This window comes from Chinchilla lanigera, unplaced genomic scaffold, assembly GCF_000276665.1.
Source record: "Chinchilla lanigera isolate Chin_1 unplaced genomic scaffold, ChiLan1.0 scaffold00035, whole genome shotgun sequence".
Classification (NCBI taxonomy): Eukaryota; Metazoa; Chordata; class Mammalia; order Rodentia; family Chinchillidae; genus Chinchilla; species Chinchilla lanigera.
In genome coordinates this window covers 6,181,882-6,206,010 of record NW_004955436.1, presented here as the reverse complement: position 1 = coordinate 6,206,010, position 24,129 = coordinate 6,181,882, and the positions used below count along the sequence as shown (strand labels likewise).

The 24,129-nt window shown below is 39.9% G+C and overlaps 1 protein-coding gene across 3 annotated transcripts in view; it reads right to left on the bottom strand.

Moving 5' to 3' along the window:
* Nucleotides 1–24,129, bottom strand: part of Nkain2 (Na+/K+ transporting ATPase interacting 2) — a 937,374-nt gene that overhangs the window by 139,005 nt on the left and 774,240 nt on the right. For all 3 annotated transcript variants that reach the window (XM_013516706.1, XM_005389154.1, XM_013516707.1), the window contains exon 4: nt 15,330–15,530. In XM_013516706.1, coding sequence (XP_013372160.1) covers nt 15,330–15,530 — 201 coding nt within the window. The remainder of the gene's footprint in view (nt 1–15,329; nt 15,531–24,129) is intronic.

Below are 24,129 nucleotides of genomic sequence, written 5' to 3'. Positions count from 1 at the left end.
GCAGTAAGAGTGTTATCCCGTGAGTGATGTGCGGTGAAAGGCTCTCAGTCAGCTTGGAATGGATGCGTGAGTAGTATGCGAATTATCTGCGTAAAAGCTGGATGAAAGACCAAGCATTGTGTGCATGCCTGAGATTCTGGCACTCCAAGGAGCTGAGGTAGGAGGATCACAAGTTCAAGTCCAGCTTGGGCAATTTAGTGACTGAGCAAGACCCTGTGTCAAAAGGCAAAAAAATTTTAAAGGCTGGGGATGCACCTTAATATGAAGCTACTGGGTTTAACGCTTAGTACATAAAAAGCAAACAGGCAAGCAAACAAAAAACAACAGGCTACACGTAAATTCCATTCTCCACCGTATGCTGATCCTGCCTTTGACTATGGTCAAGCCTTCGTCAGCTGATACCGCATTTGTTTGCTTCTCCTTTGTAAGTCTTCTTTATACAGAAACAATTTTTAGAATGTTAAATTTCTTGAAGGAAATCACATTCTATAAACAGTGAACCTAACTGATTTATCCTGTTTTAAAGTCCCATATTCAAATATCCATCTATCACTTTATAACATTGCTACAGAGTAAACTTCAATATAGTATAAGGAACAATTCTTATTGTCACCTAATAAAAAACTGAGATGAACGCAAGAATAATACAAAAATCTTGGTAACAAATAAACAATGACGTCTCTTACATCTTCATGGTTTACGAACTTTTAGTGGTTTCTGCTATCTTTAAATCACATCTAAGCATCTTGCCTAAATTGCAGATTCCTCTACCAACTCACGCTCTTGAATTTGCTAAATCCTGTGAACACTCCAGTTAGTTGTTTTTCTTTTTCAAATAACCCTGCCTGCTTCTTGCCACAAAGTAGCATAAAAAACAACAGAAAAACAACTAATATTTACTGAATACCTATGCTGTGAAAGAATGAGGACTTCCTTTTTGATCTTCACCAGTTTCTTATCCCATGGAAAATCCAATAAGTTGGTGGAGTGACACCATCAAGAGGGTGGAGAAGGAAGTCTCAGGCCCTCTTCCTCATGGAGTGAATAGCTCAACAGCAATACCTGGAGCAGTTCCCATGGAGAGAAGCTTAAAAACCTGGTGAGACGCTCTTGTCTTACTCCAGGCGCTTGCAAAACCCACATGTGAAAGCCGGCAGGAAAATCTGAGACGCTCCTCTGCACAGACTCCCAGCTCCTGGCTTCTTAGAAGAAGCAAAGAGAAGACTGCAAGCTGTGTCTGACCTTCAGTCATAGGGACTGATGTTTATTTTGTTTAAATCTCACCACTGGCTGGAAAAGGGCAACGGGCTGAGGCAACTGAAAACAAGAGACAGGGAGAGAAAATTTTGCAAAAGGGGAGGGGCCTGAAAGGTGGAGGGAGAGGGTGCAGGGTAGCGTAGGCGACAAAAGAAATGAAGATGTCTTATGTACATGAGCCAACTCCACACAAGGGCTGCAATCATTATGTACTAGTAAACATTTTCAAAGAACAAACGAAAGAAGTGCTGCTTTGCAGTAACCTACATTTGCTGACCTTGTTTCTGCCTCTAGACCAGGGTAGAGTAAGTGGAAGAAAACTTCCACCCACCATCTCTTCCCTGATAGGACACTGAGAGCTGCGGTGTGCACACAATAAGTGTTTGGGCTTTGGGGGGTTGGTGGGGTACTACCTAAGGCACTGGCTTCTATCTTGCCTGTCTAGGAGTGCTTGTGATACCTGGCACACTCCAGAAGCCCAGGAGCCACCAAAAATAGGAAAAGGTTGGGCAGCTGCGGCAGCTCCTTGCCAGAAGACCGAGACATAAGTTCCCAGTGAAGCCATCGGTAAACTCCTGACTGGGAATTCCTGTGCAAGCCTGGGACAGAATGATACAGCCACAGAAAGGGTAGAGGAGCCCCAGGATCTCCAGCCAGGATGATTGGGGAACATCTTCTCTGCTACAGACCCAGCCCCTGACGTTTGGGGAAGGCTGCTGGTTCTCTTCAATTATGTGAATCCCAACAAAAATGAGCAGCACACAAGGAAAAGGGGTGCCAAGGCACAGGAAGCAAAAGAGGTCTCTAAAAACTGACTCTAAAGAAATGGCAGGATAGGAAATGTCTGGCAAAAATTCAAAATAACAGTCACCATAATGCTCACCATTTCTGGAAAATGATGTATGAATAAAATTAGAACATTAACAAAGAGATTATATATATAAAGAATCAACAATTTCTGAAGTCCACAAATAAGATAACAAAATTGAAAAATTCACTAAAAGGCTTTAACAGCAGAGTTAATCAGTCAGAAAAACCAGTGAACTCAAAAGGAAGATATTTGAAATTATTCAGCCGAGGAGCGAAAAAAAAAAAAAGAAAGAAAAAGGAAAAAACAAGGCTGAGGAAATGGTAAAAGAGTACCGCAAGCCCCGAAGGCTAGTTGGCGTACTGTAAGTGCTCATTAAAGCTCAATCTGACCAAGTCTTCCTCTTATGGAACCTAAAGACACTCTGCTAATGGGTTCTTCCATTAGCTGTAACTAAAGATATCTCCCTTCCAGGATTCTTCCAAAGCCTCAGCCACATAGAGTTAAAGGCACTGTCCGCAGCTGTGAAGTACAAACTTGACTGACGGACACTTCGAAAGCAGATACAATTTGACTAAATCCAGTCTGAGAGCTGTTCCAGAAGAATTTTGTTGATAGGATCCAAAGGTGAAAGAGAAGGAAGTAGTTACCACATCTAACCCTCCTGCAGGCAGCTTTGGCAGAGATAGATTTTATGCCTTGTAGTTCTAAAACTCATGATGACGAAGGTGAAGATAATGGAACCTGGTTCCAGGTACGATTTCCTCTTTAGCTGGAGGCACGGGTCGCTGCAGCCCTCTGATTCCTTCACTTCTCTTCTCTGAGTCCTAGAACAATATCTGTGAGTACCATGAAAGGTTATTAATGAGGCACAGAATTATGGTCAACGCAATGTTCTCTTCTGGAGTGAGATGCTAGTCGTTGGTGCAGGGCCGAAGAATGGCTTTCCAATGTACTTCATAAATATTTAGGACAGTTTCCTTTTTAAAAATGTGTTTATTTTCAAGAAAAACAAAAATATTATATAATATTTAGTGATCTCAATTCCATATTAAAGCCTCCTCTCTGTACTAAAATGCCCTCACTTGATAACTTCCTGAATTGCCTTCAGAGTCATTTTTAATTTAATTATACTTATCCTAGCTCACTTAGAAGAAGTCAAAATGAAATGGTGACTTTGGTTTCTGAGGCTAGGATCAATAGCTATAAAGAAAAGGAGATTTTTAAACTTGGGGAAAACAAAGTAATTAAAATATCTCTCGTATTAATCTCAAAATTCTAGGTACTTGGACAATGCAGGAATTTTTATAATGATACACTACACAGCTTTTAGTCTGGAATGACTGGATTAGCGCAAGAACAGATTGTCAGTTAGAATAAGAGCTAAGAGTTCAGCTTGCAGAGTATTTTGAACTTGTGTGGCACATTTAGAGAGGGAGATAGATCCTTGAGAACAGAAATAGATACAAGCTACAGATGAGAAGAAAATCTTCTGTAAGTCACGTATGTGAGTCTCTCGCACGGTGCCACCGGCTCCACGTATATGCCAGATCCCGTCTTATACACAGCCTAGATACAGCAGATGTTGGCATTTAAGTATAGGTTTCTATGAGAGAAAATTGTCCTCAAACGAGAAAGGAAGTGTACAGGCAGAGAAAAATGATTTTCCCAGTTAATAGTTATAACCCCAATAACAGAGTTGTCTTCCGCCAGAGGTTGTAGGGTTGGAAAGGAGGAGAGATATAATGATACTTCAATTTCAATCTAAAAAAGAAAATCAGCTTTAGTTTAAATTGCAGCGTGTGGGTTCTCTAGATAGAGCCTTCTCCTCCCTCCTCTCAAACCTCAAGGCGTCACGTTAAATGGGACAAATCACATCCTTCGTAGTTCTGCTCTGTGTGGTACAGCTGCTTGCTGCAGGTGCTGCCCTAAAAATATATTGCTTGTTTATTTTGCAAGAGAGCAGTCTGCAGAGTGGTACCTAACAGTGCGACTGCTCCCTGCTCTCTCTACCCGAGAAGCCCATGACGGGAGGCTAAGTCTGCTGTCAAACCTAGCATGGAGAGGTCCACCCAGAGGCAGAGGTAGCGAGTGCTGACGGCTCAGCTCCTGACGAGTTCCATTTTCTTTGGATTCATGAGGCACGGCTGGCAAGCAGACTATCTGTCATCAGAACCCCTGACTGAGGTCTCAGTGAAACAGAGCCAAGCAACAAACTGCCTTTGTTGGGAGAATAATTGCGCTGCTCTAGAGATTAGCATCTGTAAACATATGGGATATAAAAAGGAAAAAAAATCAATAATGCATCACCAAAAGAAAGTACAAGCAGAGACTTGTCTCAGGTACATGTTCATGGAGATAGCCTTAAATAGAGCTTCCAGTGATTTTTAATTTATGCCTCCAACGATCAACTGGTTTGTCCACTCACGTTGGCTGAATACTCCGTTAATACTGCTTATCTCAGTTTTTGAGCTCAACAGTTCAGATGTGAAAACTTTGCATGAACTATGGTTAAAATGACCTGGAATTAAGATTATAATGTTGTTCTAGCTTCTTTCCATGAATGAATCTTTAAAGAATACCTCCCTAAATTTCAAGATTCATATGACCTAACTAGGACAGAAGGAAGGATGGCAGTCAGTGCTGTCAGTCATTTTTTGGCAAGGTAGCATTTACCATAAAAATGTGACTTCACCTCAATGGGATCCCGATTAGCAGGTTTTATCATCCAAGGGAGAAATAAATGAAATGAAAAAGATTTTCTAAAATGGCGCTAAAATTTATTGGCTTCTAGTGTGGAAATCACTGATGTTCATCTAAAAGTCAATGACACCGAAATGCAAGTGGGCTATCCAGGCAGGGATAAGGACAGAACCCAGAAGTGATGACGACGGTGTCCCCAGTCCAACCTTGCAAATGGGGTTGGTACTGTTTGCCTGACTGTGAACTGAGAGGAGGACAGAAGAATGAAGGCCGAGAGGTAAGTGCTCAGCCCAGCGTCGGGCCTGCCAGGCTGGCAGAAGCAGTTAAGGGAGCAGAGAACCTGAAAAAATAAAGCCAAGGCGGAGTCCCATGTGAGAAACAGGAGGGGGACAGGATGACTGGATTCCAGAGGAAAGTCATGAAGCACTTTAAAAAAGAGGAGACCTAAAAAGAGAATTAAAAGCGGAAAGAAGGAAGAAGAGGGATGAGGGAAGCTTGTTTCCTTTTGAGACTGTGAGTGGTGTTTATGGGCTGTGGTCGAGGTTATTCTCCCTCAGGAGAGCTCACCGAGTTCCCCTCTCTCCCCTCAGTGTGCTCTGTACAGGAGGTTTGTGCTCACCCCTGCCCAGCCTCCCTCTCAGGCAGCTCACTCTTCCCTTCTCCTGCTTCTGACTGTAGAGGACAGACTCTATGCCTTCTGTGCATACGTAGGAGGTGTACATATGAATACACATGTATGTACACGCTTCTTGTCACAAGAATTTAGGTTGCATGGGAACTGGGATTGACTCACCGCAGGCCCTCAGTGTTACGGTTTGTGTCTAGATGTTCCCCCAAAGCCTCATGTGGTCATGGGTGGGGCTTTTCAAAGGTGGCTGGATCTAGAGTGTGTGGTGCTGAGATCAAGCACATGTGATTAGTAAATCAGTCCACTGATTGGTTTGGCATACTTTTGGCTAGGATTAAGGATGTGAGTGCTTAAGGGTGTGGGAGTGGGTAGCCTCCATACAATATAAGGCAGAGAGAGGGAAAATGTGCTCTCCTGCTTTCCATGGAGAATTTCTCCTCTGCCATGCCCCTCTGCCAGGCCACCCTGCCTTGATGCCAGCTAACTGTGGACTGAAACCTCCACAAACTGTGAGCCAAGCGAACTTGTCCTGCCTTAACTTTGAGTGTCAGGTATTTTGTCTCAGCAATAAGAAAAGTAACTAAGATGCTATGTTAGGACTAAATCAACTCACAAATGGCACTCAACTAATCGGATGGCATGAAATTACAGCAAGGATGAGTTGTAAAACTTAGAAATTAAAAAGAAAAAGAAAAGATACCCATATTTCTGGGATGAAAATGAATATTCTGAGATCAATAAAGTTAGGGAAAAAGAGGAGAAAAAGTGAAGGTGAATGACTTGAAGTCCCTGGGTCATAAAGGAGAGAGGGGTGATTTGCATCTATCCAGTAGCTGATAATAAGTCGAGAAGTTGAAGAGGGGGAGCTGCTGAGAGTCACGCAGAACCACCCATGCCTTTCAGGACAGAAGAAGACGTTAACTTGCAATGTCCTTGGAGCCTTCCCATTTACAGTTTCCACCCCTGACTCGGAAGCCATATTTGAAGTCAGCATGAACTAAAATAATCATGCAACAACTGCTTCTGCAGCTTTAATAAAACACTATTATAAATGAAGTTAGGAGAAGATTACAAGGGCTGAAGGACGTGCGTGAAGAGCTGTGGTTTTGACAGCAGCTGAGAGGAACTGAATGTGTCGGCGGCAATTGAGAAGAGTAAGGGGAGAATAATCAGAAGAGGCAGAAGCAACAAAACCCTGATGCAGAGAGGAAAAGGAGAGCAATGGGACCACAGACCCTGTGCTCTGTGGCATAGAAGAACGTGTGGGTTGAGAATGGTAGGGGTTTAAATCCTAATAGTGAGCCAGGTGTGGTGGCACACTGCCTGTAATCCCAGAACTCAGGAGGCTGAGGCAGGAGGATCGTTGCAAGTTCAAGACCAGCCTGGGCTACAAAGTGAGCTCAAAGACAGCTTGAACTGCGTAGAGAGACCCTGTCTCAAAAAGAAAAAAAAAATCCTAATAATGAGATGGGTGAAGGCAAAAGCTACCGAAAGAAGCACAGAGGGCTTTTTACTGTGTAAACACTAGTTAGCTTGAGTTCGCTCATATTTTTATTCTTTTCCACTCTAGTAGAACATGCTAAATAATAAATTATTGCTCACATTATAGCTGTCAGTTTAAATCATGTTTATATCCTTCCTTTGAGAATGCTTTGCTCTTATTTAAAAACACTAACACATCCTACTATTATTATCCTATCACTGTGATGAGAAGTTCCAGTGAAGAGCAAATTGCCATCAAAGACTTATTTATTAACAATTATGTATCATAATATCTGATTGTGACTAGAGAAACATCCTAAAAACAAAGATAATGAACATCTCAAAGGAGCAGGACACTTTTTTATTCTAGACTAGTGGCTTTTAAAGCTCTTTGCAAAATATTATGTCTTAGTCTATTTTAGACATACTTGACTTATTTCTGAAATAGTGCATTATTTAATGTAATTCATTTCTGGAATAATTTTTATAATAAAATTAAATATAAAAGTGGGATAGTATAAGAGTCACTGTATAAAGTTCTATGTAGAGAATTTCAGTTTAAAACTCTTATCATTAAAGAAAACCCACTTACTGGTGATTTGTTGCAACATACAATCTTTTCTATCATCTTAAATGTATCAGTATTTCTGTTCTGTGACGTTTCTAAACATTCCTATAGATAGAATGATATGCCTGGAGTATGTGAGTTCTTCAAACACTACGTACGGAAGCAGATCCTGTATACTGAGAGCAGTGGTCAGTGAGGCACACATAATGACACAGCACACTAAATCATACTCTACTGAATTTCTGTCTGGGGAGTAAGCAAGCTAAGCAGGATTTGGTTCATTTTTGCACATCATAGTGATTTAACCTGAAAAGAGGATAGCGTTCTCAATGAGCAGTGGAAAGAACTCAGCTAAAGAGAAAATAAATAATAAATAATACCACCTTTATTGTTTTTCAAGCTTTCCTTAATATTATTTCATTTAGTTTATAAGTATAAAATACTTTTATTACACAAGGATTGTTCCTTGCGGAGTGTTCATATTTTACCTCATATTGCTGAATCTGCGTGTGGGAAATACAGAGAATATTAAATGCAAAAAAGAAGAAAAAAACGTAGAACTAATTTCATTTCAGAGGCTGCTTAAGTTCTTGTATTTGGCTTGTTCATGTATTCATAGAATTTACTAACTTACAAGGGCATTTTAGTAATAAAGCAAAGTAAAAGAAAATACCAAACAGCTACTTGTTTAGTGATTATTTGACCCAAAACTTGATTGGCATCTGCAGATAAGTCATCAGAGCATTATAATTTAAGGGAGTAATGCCAAACAAATTTATTATTGCCTAGAGGAATAATAAGGAATAGCAGACAGATCAGAATATTAAACTGTGCTTATTTTAGAAATAACATAGGTTATTCCTTACTATTCAGTAACAGTAGTATTTCTCACTATGAAAGGATGAATCCAGTTGGGATTTGTAAATTATTTTGTAGAACTTTGCTTACTCAAAGTGTTTTGCGACTCTCAGCTGAGCCGAGAAATGTCCTTTCTGGATTTTATCATTTGCCTATTTCAGCAACCTTGGGAAAACTCCCTGTTTACATTAGTATTTGGTTCTTCTCAGAGTTTTGAATGTTTGTATAAATGACCCTAATGTGACACAATGACACTCACATTTACCTTGCTTCTAGGGTTACTAACTTTGACAAGATGTTCTGTGCATGCGACTACCCGGGACAATGAGGGACGGGGAAGGTAAAGCCAGGGAGCCAGGCCTAGAAGCGGTTGAACATCCTGGGCCCTGGGAAGGAAACACACTTTCCACTCCAGCCATTTTTCACTGTGGCTCTGTCCTAAGAAGCAAGTTGTTGTGTGTAGTCTTTGACAGTAGGTTAAGAATCAGGAGACTCAGTTTACAGTGCCAGATCTCCACCACCTGCCTGCTTTTGTGGAAAAACAGTACACACACTGGAGACACGCAGATTCATTCTCTGGTAAGGTGCCAGTCACGTGGACGGCGTTCACTGGCCTCCTGGAAGCGAAATACATGACTCTTTGGGCAGAGAAAAAAGTTCATAGGACAAGCAGCACTATGGTGCGTTTGGTGTTAGTGTCATCTTCGAAAACCAGACTCTGTGTGTTTCTGAGCAATTCAAGGCACTAGAAAGATCCTTAGTGAAGAGAAAGGAAAGGTGCGATACTTTTGAAAGAGCAATTGGAGCCAGGTGAGTGGTGCACACCTGTAATCCCAGCATTCTGGGGCTGAGGCAGGAGCACTGTAAGGTCCAGCCCGGCCTGGACAACAAGCAGCTTTATGAGACCTCCCTGCCCCCCAACCAAATTATTTATTTTGGTGAATCTTAAATGTTAATATACTTGAAAGATGTCCATTATGTTGCTCTTTGGAATATATCTGATAAAATTTGCATACTAATATAGTTTAAAATTCACCTGTTCTTATTTATAAGCACATCAGCCCTTTCTTGTTCAAATATCATAACTTTTTAAAAAAATAGTCCCAACCCACTATTTTTGTAGAATTTTGTCCTATAAACAATAGTTCCAACCCATTATTTTTGTAGAATTTTGTCCTAATAAAATACACTTATTTACTTGACAGTTGTGTGCTACCTATTTTTTGTAACACTTTGTAATGAATTTATTTGAATATGCAACAATTTGTATATATAAATTTAGCATGTATACATTTAGATTTGAGTTTTCTTTCCCCTTTTCATACGCATTAGGTTTTTAAAATGTTATCAACGTATGTCCTGTGTGTGTGTAAACCTACCAGTATGAAACCCATAAATCTATACAAGCAATATACACTAAAAAAAATCTATACAAGCAATATGTAGAAAATACATTCTTATTTGAGTTATAATCATAATTATTATTCTACACTACCGATCCAAATAATGTAGGGTATTTTATGAATGGATCAAAATTATTGTGAACAAAAAATAAAATTTTACTTAATGATTTTATTAGTACTGCAATGAAACAGTTCAGCGTGAAAGACATTCTTAAATAGAGACATGGATGTGTTGTTATAGTGATGCCACTTACCATAAAATTTTCAACTTATTATTATATAAATTGTACCACAATATACGTAATTATCTATCTCAAAATGGTTTCAACAAGTTCTGACAAATCTATAAGGTTTTCCTTTAGTTTGAATCAAAGCAAGGAATTGGAAATTGCTCACTTTGCAGCAGCATCTGGAAAGTATACCAAAAAATACAACTAAGACAAAATAAACAGCTATTAAGTATATATACTTAACTCTTTTAAAGACAGATATTATGTTAAAAAGAAAGTTTGAAATATATTTAAATATTTATTTTGAATATATATTCTTGGACACAGTATTTTTCTTTCTTTCTTTCTTTCTTTTTTTTTTTTTTTGAGGCAGGGTCTCGTTATGCAGTTCGGGCTGGCCTTAAGCTCACTTTGTAGCTCAGGCTAGTCTCGAATTCACAACAATCCTCCTGCCTCAGCCTCCTGCGTGCTGGGATTACAGGCATGTGCCACCACGCCTGCTGGATACAGTATTTTTCTTAATTTAAAAAAATTGTGTGCTTCAAGTCTATTCTTACCAAAGTATGGAGCTATGGATCTAGCTAAGTTTATGAAAAAAGGCAAAATCTGTAACCTATAATTTAAACGGCTGAATCATTTTTCAGTGGAATGCAAATCAACCAAACGAACTTTGCTTTTTCTTAATAAAGATCTGTCTTAATTTTTCAACTTAAATAAGTATAACACAGGCTGTCTCCATGGCAACCATAGTACCTCTGAACATAGCAGTAGCTGAGTGTCAGCCCATAGCATTTCCCCACTCATCCCTTCGGTGTGACACAAGCTCACAATTTGGAGGGAATATTTACATTCTTAATTGCAATGTCCTGGGCGAAAGGAAAATTCAGATGCAGATATCTAACTATGAAATCACTGTATGTGTTTCCAGACAAGGAATCATGGAAAAGAAGCATACCCAAGGCCACTCACATGTGTGCACCACACGCAACAGCACGTGTAAAGAAACTCCCGCATGCCACTCCCGTCCCACACTGCAGTCAACTTGGATCAAGGGCCTCAAAGTTAGGAAACTGTCTTTACCCCAGGACGGTATTCCAAGGCAAGTTGTACCAAGATACACCAAGATACCGACAGATGTGCTAATAACTGGAGTAAGTGGAATGCCTGTAACTTCCTTGATTTGTAGCACACATTTTTTCACCACACTTTTTAAAAAAACCACAATCTATTGAACAATAATTCTATGTACTCTCCAAAAAATGGAGTTTTTGAACACAGAAAAAATGTAACTGAAGGATAAATTGATAGCTAACTTACTTTTAGCTCTTAGACATGCTCTGGGTATTAGAACTTTTTCTAAACTCTTCTATGACTTCCCTGCTAATTGGTACATGGTTTCGAAGTCACCTCTAATGGCTGTGGGACATGGGAAGCTTATTTACATTTTACCAATATCCTCTGCTAGTAGCTACAAAAACAATTAATAGTCAACCTGCCATGGATTTAGAAGTGTATCGGAAGTAAAGGAAATCAAGTAGAGGAAATAAATGAAAACAAAAATGAGCAACCTGGTTGGCGAGGTTTACATTAAATTTAGAAATATTGATTCTCTGGATGTGGCCGGAGAAAAGAGAGATGAAATGTTTTGTTTTCCAATGCATTATTTGGAATTTTAACATACTTTTCAAAAAATATCACCGCTCCATTTATTGTTATAAAAATTTTCTCAGCACCACTGATATATATATTTGTAAAACACACTGTATCTTCACTGAGTTAGTTACAAGGAGTGCAGCATAATGTGTGTATACAAAAGCAAGGCGTCTACACACCCATTCCCCTCACTTGCGGCAGACCAAGCTAATCAACCAGACATAAACTCTGCCTCTTTAGACCTCAGGCATCCATCGCCCATCAGCTTGTGCCAGGATTCAGGCTGAAGATCCTGTCCCATCTTTGGTATGAGAGCATACCCATGTCCCCATTTACTAGCTACACACATTAAGAAGGGCTTGTAGTATGGTCTGCCGCCTTCACCCAACTACTGCTCAATTAAAAGACTGAACGCACACGAGCATGTTGTCTAATCTGTGCAGTTCCAATGACACCTTGCTTGAGAAATTTGACTAATTCTTTTGTAATATGAACAACATCATCTCCCTACTCAATCTCCTCACTTTTTCCACATGCATTTAATATATTTTGTACATATGGTTTGTGCATTTTTGTTGTCATTAAAACAGTGCACACCTGCATGCCTTTTGCATATGCTATCTGATACCAACTAGAGGGAAAAGCTGCCCAGGGAGGAACATGTGGAAACCTTACACCTGGATCATCATGACGGGGTCTGGCAGGGCTCTCTGCTAGGCTGGAGGCTGTGTGATTAACAGCCCCTCCTACCAGTTATACGGATATTATGCTTGTCTTCCTTTGGCGCTGGATAGGAGATATCTATGTATGTGCCATGCAAATGTGGGCTTTGTGAATGCTAATTTCAAAGTCAAGTAGGAGCTGATTGGCAGAAAATGGAACAATGGGGTGACAGGCAATCAGGGGAGTCAGGAATCTGAAAGAAGATCTCAGTGGAGGTGGGGAAAGGGGCTGAAGAGATTTAGAGTTAATCAAGAGCAATAACTGAGAGAGCAGCCCTTGATGGAAGTAGATGGAAGCCAGATATACCGGGAGGAAGGGCAATTTCAAAGACTCTAAGAAAATAAGCGTTTAGCTGACTTCACAAAAAGCAGAATATAACTAAGAAGCCAAGATTATTCCCCAGTATCACAAGCCATATCGCCCCTTGACCAGTCATGAAAATGTATGTGTTTGTACTGGGCCGGCACCCTCAGGAACCTTGCTCCAGTTGGACTGAGACAACCTCAAGGTCAGGGATCCTGACTCTGGTTTCTCTAGATGCCTCAAGGCACCAGTACTCAGGAAGCATTCACAGGACCTCATGATCTAGGTTCCAAAAGGGGAGGAGCAGAGATTCAAGATATTATTTCTTCATTAATCATTACAGCACAAGCGATCAGAATGGTGACGGGACAACATCTTTGGAAGGCTTCCAGTAACTAAGCAGAGTGAATTGTTCAACATGAACCCTCTTGGCTGTGCAGTGTAAAACTGCAGTGAAGATTTACTAAGCTTTTTGTACATAGGCACTTTCAGCCCAAGGCTAGCCAGACAACAGCAGCCCAGGGTAGTCGGTGTGTTGAAACCTCTCCAAGGAATGACTCCAGTGCACAGCAGGGAACTTCTCCTCAGGTGTTCTGTGGTCAGAAGTGCAAAAGAAATCCACAGAAAGAGGTAAAAGTACCACATCCTGGGACTGTTTGTTCAAACTATTTTTTTAGTACATTGGCAGCGATGTAGACAAGAGAATTGATAACCAGTAATCATAATTGTTGGCTGCCTCTGTTCTGGGGGACAGTCAAGCCAGCTTGCTTGCACAGTTTTTTTTAATCTATGCAAGAATATTTTTCTTGGGGTGCTATGGCCACGCCAACATATGCTTCTACCTCTGAATGCATTTCTTTGCAAATTCATATGCCAAAATTTTAGGTGGGTTTAATAAATGTGTGAGTATAGTTACACATGCATGAATTCAAATAACTCACTAAAGTCATGTATAACTATCCATACACATGAACTATACCTTCACATTATCTTGGAAATAATAGGTGGAAGCTTGCCAAAATGTTGCAGGTATGATTAAAAAAGACTTCCAAAGAAAGTAATGTAGCTTAAAAACTCTTCTTTGTAGCATCTGTATCAAGACATTTTATCTGTCTTCAAATCCCAGAAATGTTTTACTTATCCCATATGAGAGTGAATATTATTTCAAATGGATTTTAAGGAACAATATGGCTACTTCCATGGCATCAGACCTAACATATCTTTATTGTAAGAGAAGCAAAATGAACATATCTTGAGTTTAAAGCTATGACAGAAATTTTTATTTTTTCCAAAAAGTGTCTCAGGTTCAACACATTTGTGGGAGATTGCTCAGTGCCTTAGCCAGAACATAATTCTAAACTACATAAGTGAATCTGCAAATACTGTAGCTCTGCCTCCATCCTAGCCATTCTGTGACTGGTGGGATGGTGTGGCAGGTGCAGGACGATAAGCACGGACACTGAGCCTCTCTTTCATCAGGAGCCCATGTGGACTCTCCACAGGGATCTCAGCTCTCAGGCCCGGGGCCACAAGATGACTGGCTTGGTGGCTGTACCACTAGCCTGGTTCCCTGAGTGACAGTGTTCGGAGTGCCTCCTGCTGGCATATGGAACAAACCTGTATGATTTTAGGGACAGAAATTCAGCAAGTATTCACTAGCATAGCCTACTTATAACACGTATATGTTATGATACACATTTATTTTTTATACTAGAAGAATTTTATGTAAACTAATTGGTGCCATGCAATCCAAAACTTCTTCTTTCTTGTCATTCCATTGTAAATTAATATCATTCCCAAAGGGATGAACTGAGCAAAGAGGTAAAAGGCCAATTCTGCTTGCATTATTAGTTGCTGACAATTTTCAGACTATGCACATTCATTGCAGAACTACATGGAATCTGAGAAAAGTATAATTGGCTCTATATCTTTGATGAATAAATGGATTCATGTACAGTGTAACAAAGTTGTCTTAATAATATTAATCTCACACTATAATACACTTAGTCTTAATAAAATTTCCTCTTGAGAAATGGGTGTTTTTATTTATCCCAATAATACAATGTAAAATGATTTATATTATATAACAATAAGATGGTATTTGAGTTTGTTGTTTATAACTCCTACTGTCTCCTGGTAGGAGGAGAGTTCTTTACTGGCACAATACTCTGAAACACAGGATGTGAAAGGCTAAAAGTAAAATCTATAGAAAAGCTGAATTGTTCTGAGAAGGGAGGGGAGTTGATAAAATGCAGTGGATGATTCCTGGGTGAAATCTGGGAAGAAAAGAGATAGGGCAAACTGAGAAGAGAAATCTTTATACTGGCAGCTCAGCCAAAGAAACTGAGAGAGGAGATACCTGCTGCGATCTTTTACATTTACGTACGTAGAAAGTTAGCTTGGAAAACTTTCAATTTTCCCTCTGGAGTTTTTGGAAAGTCTCCCCAAAAGCCACATAATCGCATATTGCCTGGCTTGACTGCCTGTGCAAAATGATGATGATTTCAAAGGCTATTTACTGATTGCTGAAGACAATTAGCACCCTTGGTCTAGAGAATTGTTTGGTTGAGCACGATAAATTCCTATTCAAAGTGACATCAATTAGAAAAAAGCAGAATGACCAGACTTTCCCCGCAGATTCCATTTATGTGCATTCAGCTGGCCCAGAAATCAGCCAAGAGAAGTAACAGGAGTGGGTGGCAGAGACACTTACTGCGAGGAGGAGCTGGAGCGCGCTGTGAGCCACCTCTATGTACTGGTACTCCAGCAGGCATCCCGACACCGTGATGTAGCGATGGTCCTCCGGGGCCCAGTCAGGCGCAGGCGTCACAGACGTCACCGTGCATCCCGGCCCGTTTTCCATCCACCAGGATCGATGCATTGAAATGTTGAAAGTCAGGATAAGGTCTGTCTCCTGCAAGAAGGCAGCTGGTGAGCACTGAGCTACTTTGGAAACGTGAGCTCTTTTGGGACTAACTTGCTTTGCGTTTCCTGTTTATAAAAGCGGGGTTCCCCACCTTCCCTCTTATATTTTATGGGAAGCCAGGGAGCCTCTAAAGCAATATATGTTTATGGATTACACTTTTGTAGGTTTACCTGACACAATAGATGAAATTATCTTGTTAGGAAAAGTATCCATGGTTTACATTAACATTGAAGAGTCCTTGCATTTTAGGATTTGTAAATATTACGAAGAGAATGGTTTAATCTGCATCCTGAGCTGAGATTCTCACTATTACAGGCACTGTATTTTTCTCATCCTCAATATATTTTCTTACCATAAGTTTTAATCTTAAAGGTGTATTTCAATTTAGCAACAGTTACTGTTGCAGCTAATGTCAGGATTTGTAAGATTGCATGTACTTTCTGGTTTCATGTGAATGTGGGGCTTGTTTTCTCCATTTCTGTGAAGAATGCTAGCAAATGGGATTATACAAAGTTAAAAAGCCTCCTCACAGCAAAAAAAAATCATCACCACTGTGAAAAGAAACCCTACCAAATGGTAACAATTTTTTGCTAGCTCTTTCCCAGACAGAGAACAAGTAGGTAGAGCATATAACGAACTCAAAAATATTAGATCTAGGGGCTGGGGATTTAGCTCAGCGGCAAAAGCGCCTGCCTGGCAAGTGCAAGGTTGTGAGTTTGGTTCCCGGTACAGGAGAAAAACAAAAAACAAAAAACAAAACAAAACAAAAAAACCCACAAAAATATTAGATCCCCCAAAATAAAAGATCCACTCAAAAAATGGACAACTGAAATGGGTAGACACTTCGTAAAAGTGTAAATGGCCAATAAATATAAAGTAACTCTCTGTATCACTGGCCATTAGACAAATGCAAATTAAAACAGCACTGAGATTCCATCTGACCCCAAAAAGAGTGACCATCATTAAGAAATCAAACAATAACAAATGCTGGTGAGGATGTGGGTAGAAGGGAATCCTTCTATATTATTGGTAGGAATGTAAATTAGTACAACCACTGTGGAAATCATTATAGAGATTTCTGAAAAATATAAACTAGAAATTCCATTTGACTCAGCTATTGCCCTTCTAGGTAGCTCCCCCAAAGAGTTAAAGACATCATATTACACTGATACACACACACTCATGTTTATAGCAGCACAGTTCATAATAGTAAATCTTGGAAGCAGCCTATGTGTGCTGATAAAAAAAATGTGGCATTTACACAAAATGGAGTAATAGTCTTCCATAAAGAAAGATAAATTTGAGTCACTTGAAGGAAAATGGATGCACCTTGAGACCATAATGATAACTGAGATAAATCAGATGCACAAAGCTTAAACACCACATGGCTTATCTTACATGAGGAAAGCCAACTTATAAATAAAGAGCAAAATAAAAGATAGCTAGAAGGAAGTAGGCCGACAGATCTTTCTCAAATGGGAGGGAGATCAAGAGATAGAGGAAATGGTGAGGGAGGGAAAAGGCTGAAAAAAGAAATTAAATTGTGCTATGCACGTGCACCAATTCCACATAAGGAACACAGACATTATATACTGCAGGCACAGACTAATAACAAGGAACAATAATAACTCAATAAGGAAAAAACTAAGTGTCTGGGTAATACAACATAATGTTAGTTGGATTTCTCCTTTCCTACTGCCATCATCCCTACGCATCCACAAGAAATTGGTCCAGGACTTTCGACCCCGGCATACATCAAATCCAAGGAGGCTTGAGCACCTTATATAAAATGGCACTTGTTTGGATACAGATACAGAAACTGGATACAGAGCGGAGGTTTCATTTTAGCAAATGAATATCCATTCAGCCTTGTCAACTTCTGCAGTGAGTGTGGTCATGATATTTCCTAAGAACCAGGAAAGTTTTCAGGTTTGAGATGCTGCCTCAACTGCTCTTTGAGGAATTTGTTGTAGAGGGTGCTACACACCTGTACATGGCATTAAAGCTGAGCTTTTGTAAGCAGAGTGCTTGTTGCCTCAGGTCCCAACAGGAAGCTCTCAACAGCGTATGAACAAATCTGGTCTATTTGGAAGAGAACTATTAGAGGGAATGTGTCCAACATTTTCTATTACTCAGCAAGTCATGAGAGAAGATGAAGTCTAAGGGAGGCTCAGTGAGAACTGAAGCTCTCTCAATCTCAGGGACAGTTGTGGCCACACTACAATTATGACCTACCTACAGTGCACAGCGAGGTACCAGACTGACTACAGAGATCCCATACAGAACATATCTTAAATTATGTTTGTGGCCTTGAGCCACTTACATTGAGAAAATGAAAGGTAGAGCTGAGACGCTAACTCAACTCCAAAGGGAATTTGAACATGGGAAGGAGGAGTCCATTGGAGGACAGTACCATCTTCATGGTGGTGAGTGGGAGAAGGAGGGGATTTCCGTTCTTCTTGAGCCTATTCAGAAGGGCTTCAAGCACGCATTGGAACTGAGGAGACAGAGCAATGAGTATCTGATTCAGGCCAGATAAGTCTCAAAATAAATCCTGTGGCTGGCACACTACCTGCTAAGTTGCCAAACAAAAAGTAGGCACCCTGTTTAAAAGGAAACTGCATTGCTACATATAATGGATCTAATGTAATAATCCTTGGGAGCAGATGTGGGCCATTGTGACGGTGCGCTAAGACATGTGTTTTCTCAATGGTTTCCAAGATGACCAGTGGGTGGAGAACGATGGAGGCAACTACTGTCACACACTCCCAGGGTCTGAGGAATGTGATAGAGTCAGTGTGGATGACATATTAACCAAGTCGCATACCTGCCAATGAGATACTTAATACAATTAAATACCCCTGGAAAACCCACAGAAATGCTGTGAGTCTATTTCATCACCTGCCAAAGTCTGTTAGTACCTACATAGCTTTCCTACTTTCTTACCACTTCTCCCTTTTTTATATTCCATGCATGGACAAGTTTGCAGCCTCTGATAATACTTGTGACTTGGAGAGGAAATCATTACTGAAGACAAAAGCAGTAAACCCTGTGCATACAACTCTTTGCTGTAGGAGGGTACGACAGGTATGCATAGGTGGCCGTGAAGGTGTGACTTTGGGTGTCACACAGAATCCCAGGTGCCTTCCTCTCTGGCGCTTGTCCCTAGCTCTGCTTCCTGGTTGCCAAGCACTCAGTATCTTTGGTCTGTCCCGCCCTTCTGCCATGACTTTTCCACACTTGAGCCAGTTGGTCCTGGACTAATCCCCCAAAACCTTGAGCTGAGAATTTAATCTTCTTTTAAGTTATGGGTGTTGTGTCTTGTGTCCAGCAGTGGGAAAGCTGACTACTGAAAAGGGAAGCATTTAATTTCGACTGAAATGTGGACTTTTATTATAATACAACTGCTAAACAACTATGTCTATTTCCAAACAGAGATTATTTTGGGAATCATAATGAATTTAGATGAGTTTTCATTCCTTGAGGAAAAGGAGAAAGTTGACCATGTGTTCCTCAGTGCTGCAGAAGAACCATGTCTCCTGATAGTTTATGGTGCAGGTAAGTGAATGGAGCAAGCTTTTGATTTATCTCTCACAATCTTAATCATTTAATGTTTGGTTACCAAAGACCAGACAAGTCACTAGTGCCTGTGAGGAAAGAGAAAAAGATTCACAGAGCAAACAAGCAAAGAAGAAAAGACTAACTTGTGAAGACAGCCAGGCTGGACAGCCCGTGCCAACACAGTCTGGCTTCCTAACAGCTGGTGACATCTATCGTAATGGCTATAGCTCAATGGCTCAGCAGGCCTCCTCTCTCACAGGAAATCATGATGGACATGAAGCTCCAGTAGAAGGAATGAAAAGGGAGTTTTATGAAACTAAAAAGTCAGTTATTTGCATTATCATTATTAATCTGTTGAATCAATAAATGTTTTGCATAAAGAAACCCAACAAACTGGTGAATAATTACACCTGAGTTTTTCAGGGCAGCATTATATCAAACAGGGATCAAAGTATTGACAGTGGGAATATGGTTACTGTCTATAGGACTATCATGAATTTTAGAAGAAAAGATCCTCTTCTTTGGACACCCCTTACCATGAGCACAGTGAGACAGCTGGTCACTATGGCAGGAGGGACAAATTCATGAAAGCATTGCTATAGGTGGAGTTCACTGAGGTGATCAGAAGTGTTCATTTATTTATTAATTATTTATATCCCAAGTACTTTCACAAAGAGACTTCTCATGATAGGGAATACAAACATTACTCAAACATGGCTAGAGAATTAAGGCCAGTAAGTGAAGATGATTGCTAGTGATGTGCTGGGTGCAAGAACAACACCTGCCGACAGTGTTATAATTACCTGCAAAACAATGAAGTATGCCATGTCCTTAAGGAGGGTAAACTTTTCTTTTCTAATAGTACTTTTAAAAGTGGGATCATCAATTTTGTTAATATTTTTTACATGAAATCCTTTGGATGATATTTTCAATGGATTGTGTTCCCCTAAGTTTCAAGGGTATTGGCAAGGTTTAACAGACAGTGGAGCCCTCTTTAGTTCTTTTATCCACCATAGAGACTATATTATTTCACTAGGGCAACAAAGTGCTCCACGTTGGGTGGCTTTAGAAATTCAGAAATGTACTGTCTTGTACTTCTGTACCTAAAAGTCTGAGATCAAGGTGTATGTGGGCTTGGTTTCTTCTCAGGCTGGAGGAAGTGCCTGTCTCCACGTTCCTGATGGCATGCTGGCTACATCTGTCAGTTCTCCGCTTGAGAAAGCATTGCCCTGACCTCTGCCTTCCTCTGTCACAGTGTTCTCCCTATGTGTTGTATGGGTCCGAATTTCCCCTTTATAAGCACATCGGTCATACTGACCTAGACCAGTGATGGTGGTGAACGTTTTAGAGTTTTCAGTGATAACAAGCAGCCGGCTGCCATATGCACTCCAGAGGTTCGTCATTACTGCCCTAGAGTCTGCTCTAATTATTTTAACTTAACGAATTACACTGGAAATGACCTTGTTTCCAAAAAAGTCACATTATGAGGCATTGGAAGTTAGGGCTTAATGACGTCACAAATGCCAGGGATAAGGAGTACAGTTCAACACGTAACACTAAACTCTACATTCTAAAGACCATATCAGACTTTTTGCTTGAATAATTACTATATTTTATTACACATTTTTGTTTTCTATAGTATCTATTATCTAGAGTATTAATAATATATGGTTTAAAAATTATACTTACCATAAAACATAACTAAAATAGTATTATTTGTCCATGGCTTTCTTCATCTGCAAGTACCCTTAAGCAGTCATTTTCATTTTTTGGAACTATTCCTTAGAGTATTTAGTTCAATTTTATAAGTACTAAACTCATATTGACACTACCGATTTATAATTTAAATACTATTTATTGATTTCTACTACGCAGTGTGAATTAGAATTCATAGTTCACATACTTCTCTTTCTATTATCTACCATCCTATAAAATTTTCTCTAAAATTTGGTTATACCAATATTTTGAAATTTATGACTGTATAGGTATTCTCATGGCTGAGCTGAATTGTGAATCATGGCAGCAATTTCTTCCTTATATAACTTTAGTTTTCCCTGGAGTTACTAATTCTTTCACATTTAAAATAAGACTATTTGGTTTATCTTAAACTGTAGGTTCACAAAAAATTGAGAAAAAGTACTCGAATTCCCATATACTCCTCCCTTACATAAGGATAACTGCCCTATTTTACACTCCACACCAAATGTAATATTTATAATAGTCAATGAATGAAAGCAAATCATTTATATTAATATTCTTAGTGTATGGTTGATGGAATTTGACAAGATTATAATGAAAATTTCTCTGTTTCACACATTAATCCCTCTCACCTCTCTAACCCCTGGAAACAATGGTCCTCTTATACTTCCCATGGTTTTACCTTTGCAGAATTCCAAGTAGCTGGAATCATACACTATGGAATCTTTTTGGTTAACAATGTACCTTTCAGCATCCTCCATGTCTTTTCATGACTTGATAGCTCACTTCTTTTTAGCACTAAATAGTACACAGTTATTTGGATGAATTAGAGTTGATCTGTTCAGTGTCACTTGCTTTCAAGTTTTGGCAATTATGAAAAAAGCTGTTATAAACAATCATGCACAGGCTTTATGTGTGCACGCCTCCTGTTCATTTAAGTCAATACCAAGGAGCAGAGTTGCTGGATTGTGTGTTAAGGTTATGGTTAGTTTTGTAAGAAACTGCCACAGGACCTTCCAAGCAGCTGTGCAATGTTGCCTTCTCACCAGCCATTAATGAAAACTCTTGTTGCTCTATACCCTTGCTGCCATTTGAGGTTGCCATTTTTCTAGACATTGGCCATTGTAATAGATGTGTGGTGGTATTTCATTGTCATTTAATTGCCTTTTCACAGCAATATATGATACTGAGCATCTTTTCATACACATACCTGCCATCTTCCTTAGTGAAGTGTCTGCTCAAGTGTTTGGAACATGTTTTATGAGATTGCTTTCTTATTGTTGAGCTTTATGAATTCTTTGTATATACTGGTAACAGCCTCTATCAGTATTTCTTTCGTAAGTAGTTTCTCCCAGTCTATGCCTTATTTTATTCTCTCCCAGGCCAGCAAATTTTGGTAAAGGAGAGCTTAGTAATTCTCTCTCTCATGGACTGTGCCTTTAGTATGGTGGTAGCTTCCCTGTCCCTAGGACAAAATACCTGACATCCACAGCTTGAAGGTGAGGTTTGTTATGGTTCAGTTTCCGTGGCTTCAGTACAGGGTGAGCGGTGAGCTTGCACCAAGGTCAAATGGCAAGGGAGAAGCACCCGGTGCTGCTCGGATCACTGCAGCCAGGAAGCGGACACACACAGAGGGCAAGAGCCTGGGGCAAGGACACACCCTTCCAGGCCACACCCCCGTGACCACCTCCAACCCCTGGAATCCTAACAGTGCACGAACTACTGAGCATGTATGTGAATGAAACCAGGCTTGAGTAATGCAGCCCTATTACCCAATCACCTTCTAAACACGTGAGACTTCTGGGAGGCATGTCGGAGCTAAGTCCTAGCAGATACCATATCTAAAACCATCATGTCAAACCCGAGATCACTTATGCTTTTTCTAGTTTTTCATTTAACATTTACATTTGTGATTCTTTTGACTTAATTTTTGTTAATACTACAAAGTCCGCATCTAAGAATTTTTAAAATTTTCAGTGTGTGTGGGTGTGTACACCCAGTTGTTCCAAAACCATTTGTTGAAAAGACTCTCCATTATGTTGTCTTTTCTCTTTTTTACAAAAACAGTGTACTACACTTACATGGGTCCACTGTTGGGCTCTGCATCCATTGATCTATATCTGTTCTTTAACACCACCATGTCTCGACTAATGTGGCATTATAGTAAGTCTTGAAGTCAGGTAATATCCGTCTTCCAACTCTGATGTTTTCCTAATATTATTGTGGCTATTGGTGTTTTGCTTTTCTGTATAAATTTTGAAATCACAACATAACCTACTGGAATTTGAGTGTGTGGCAAATCAGTTGAGCAAACTGGGAAGAGCTAACATTTTGCAAATACTGAACCTTCTCACACATCGACATATATATCTTTGCATTTGTTTAGCCCTTCTGAATTGTTTTGATGAGGGTTTCATGAGTTTCCTTATACAATATTGTATACCTTTCGTTATACTGGTTCCTAGTTATTTCATTTGCTGTGGTGCTAAGCTACATGTTACAGTGATTTTAATTTCCAATTGCATTTACTACTTTGTGATATGTAGGAAAGTAGGCAAGAAGAGTCTCGAAGAAGACCTGAACAGTGTTTTCCTTGCTTGTTTAACTTGGAGTTGATGTCAGTTCCACATTGAAAGTTTTCTTCCCTACTGCAGTAGTTTAAATGAAATCTCTCTTGTCGTTTGTAAAATGTCAGTGTAACTCCTTGTCCACAGCTCTCATGTCTCTCTCTGACCTGGTCTCTTCCCTTGTTCTGCACAGTGACATCACTGGTTTCTGAAGAATAGGTGAGTAGTTTTAAGTGCAACGTGTTTTCACTGTATTTTATATTAATTGCTGTTTTGGCTGGTTATCTCCTTCTTTGTTGGAGGTCATTTTCTCTTACAAATGTGTACACATTTGCCATTCAGCTTCTAGTTTCAATTTCCACTGCTGTGAAGTCTTATCAGTCTTACCAGTCATCACCTTTCGGGAGATATTTGCTGCGTGTCTGTTGTTTCTTTAGGATGCAAAAGTAGCCCACCACAGAAATGTTCATGTGTGGACTCCACTATGGACCTCCCTTTGAGCCACAAACACTGAGAAATAACTCCTGCAATAAAAGGACCAGCAAAGTTAATCGCCGTGGAAATCAAGCAGGGTTGCGTGTGTCCCTTTTTGATGCTGACAAGTGTCACTAGGTTGATTTCAACATTGATACCTGTTATACTTTGGATGTTAAATCAAAAGGCCCGTGAACTAAAGGCTGGTGGAAATACCAGTATATATGGGATCTGGTATAATTTTGCTGGTCACGGTGGTAAGCCCTTGAAGAGGAGAGAGGCACTTT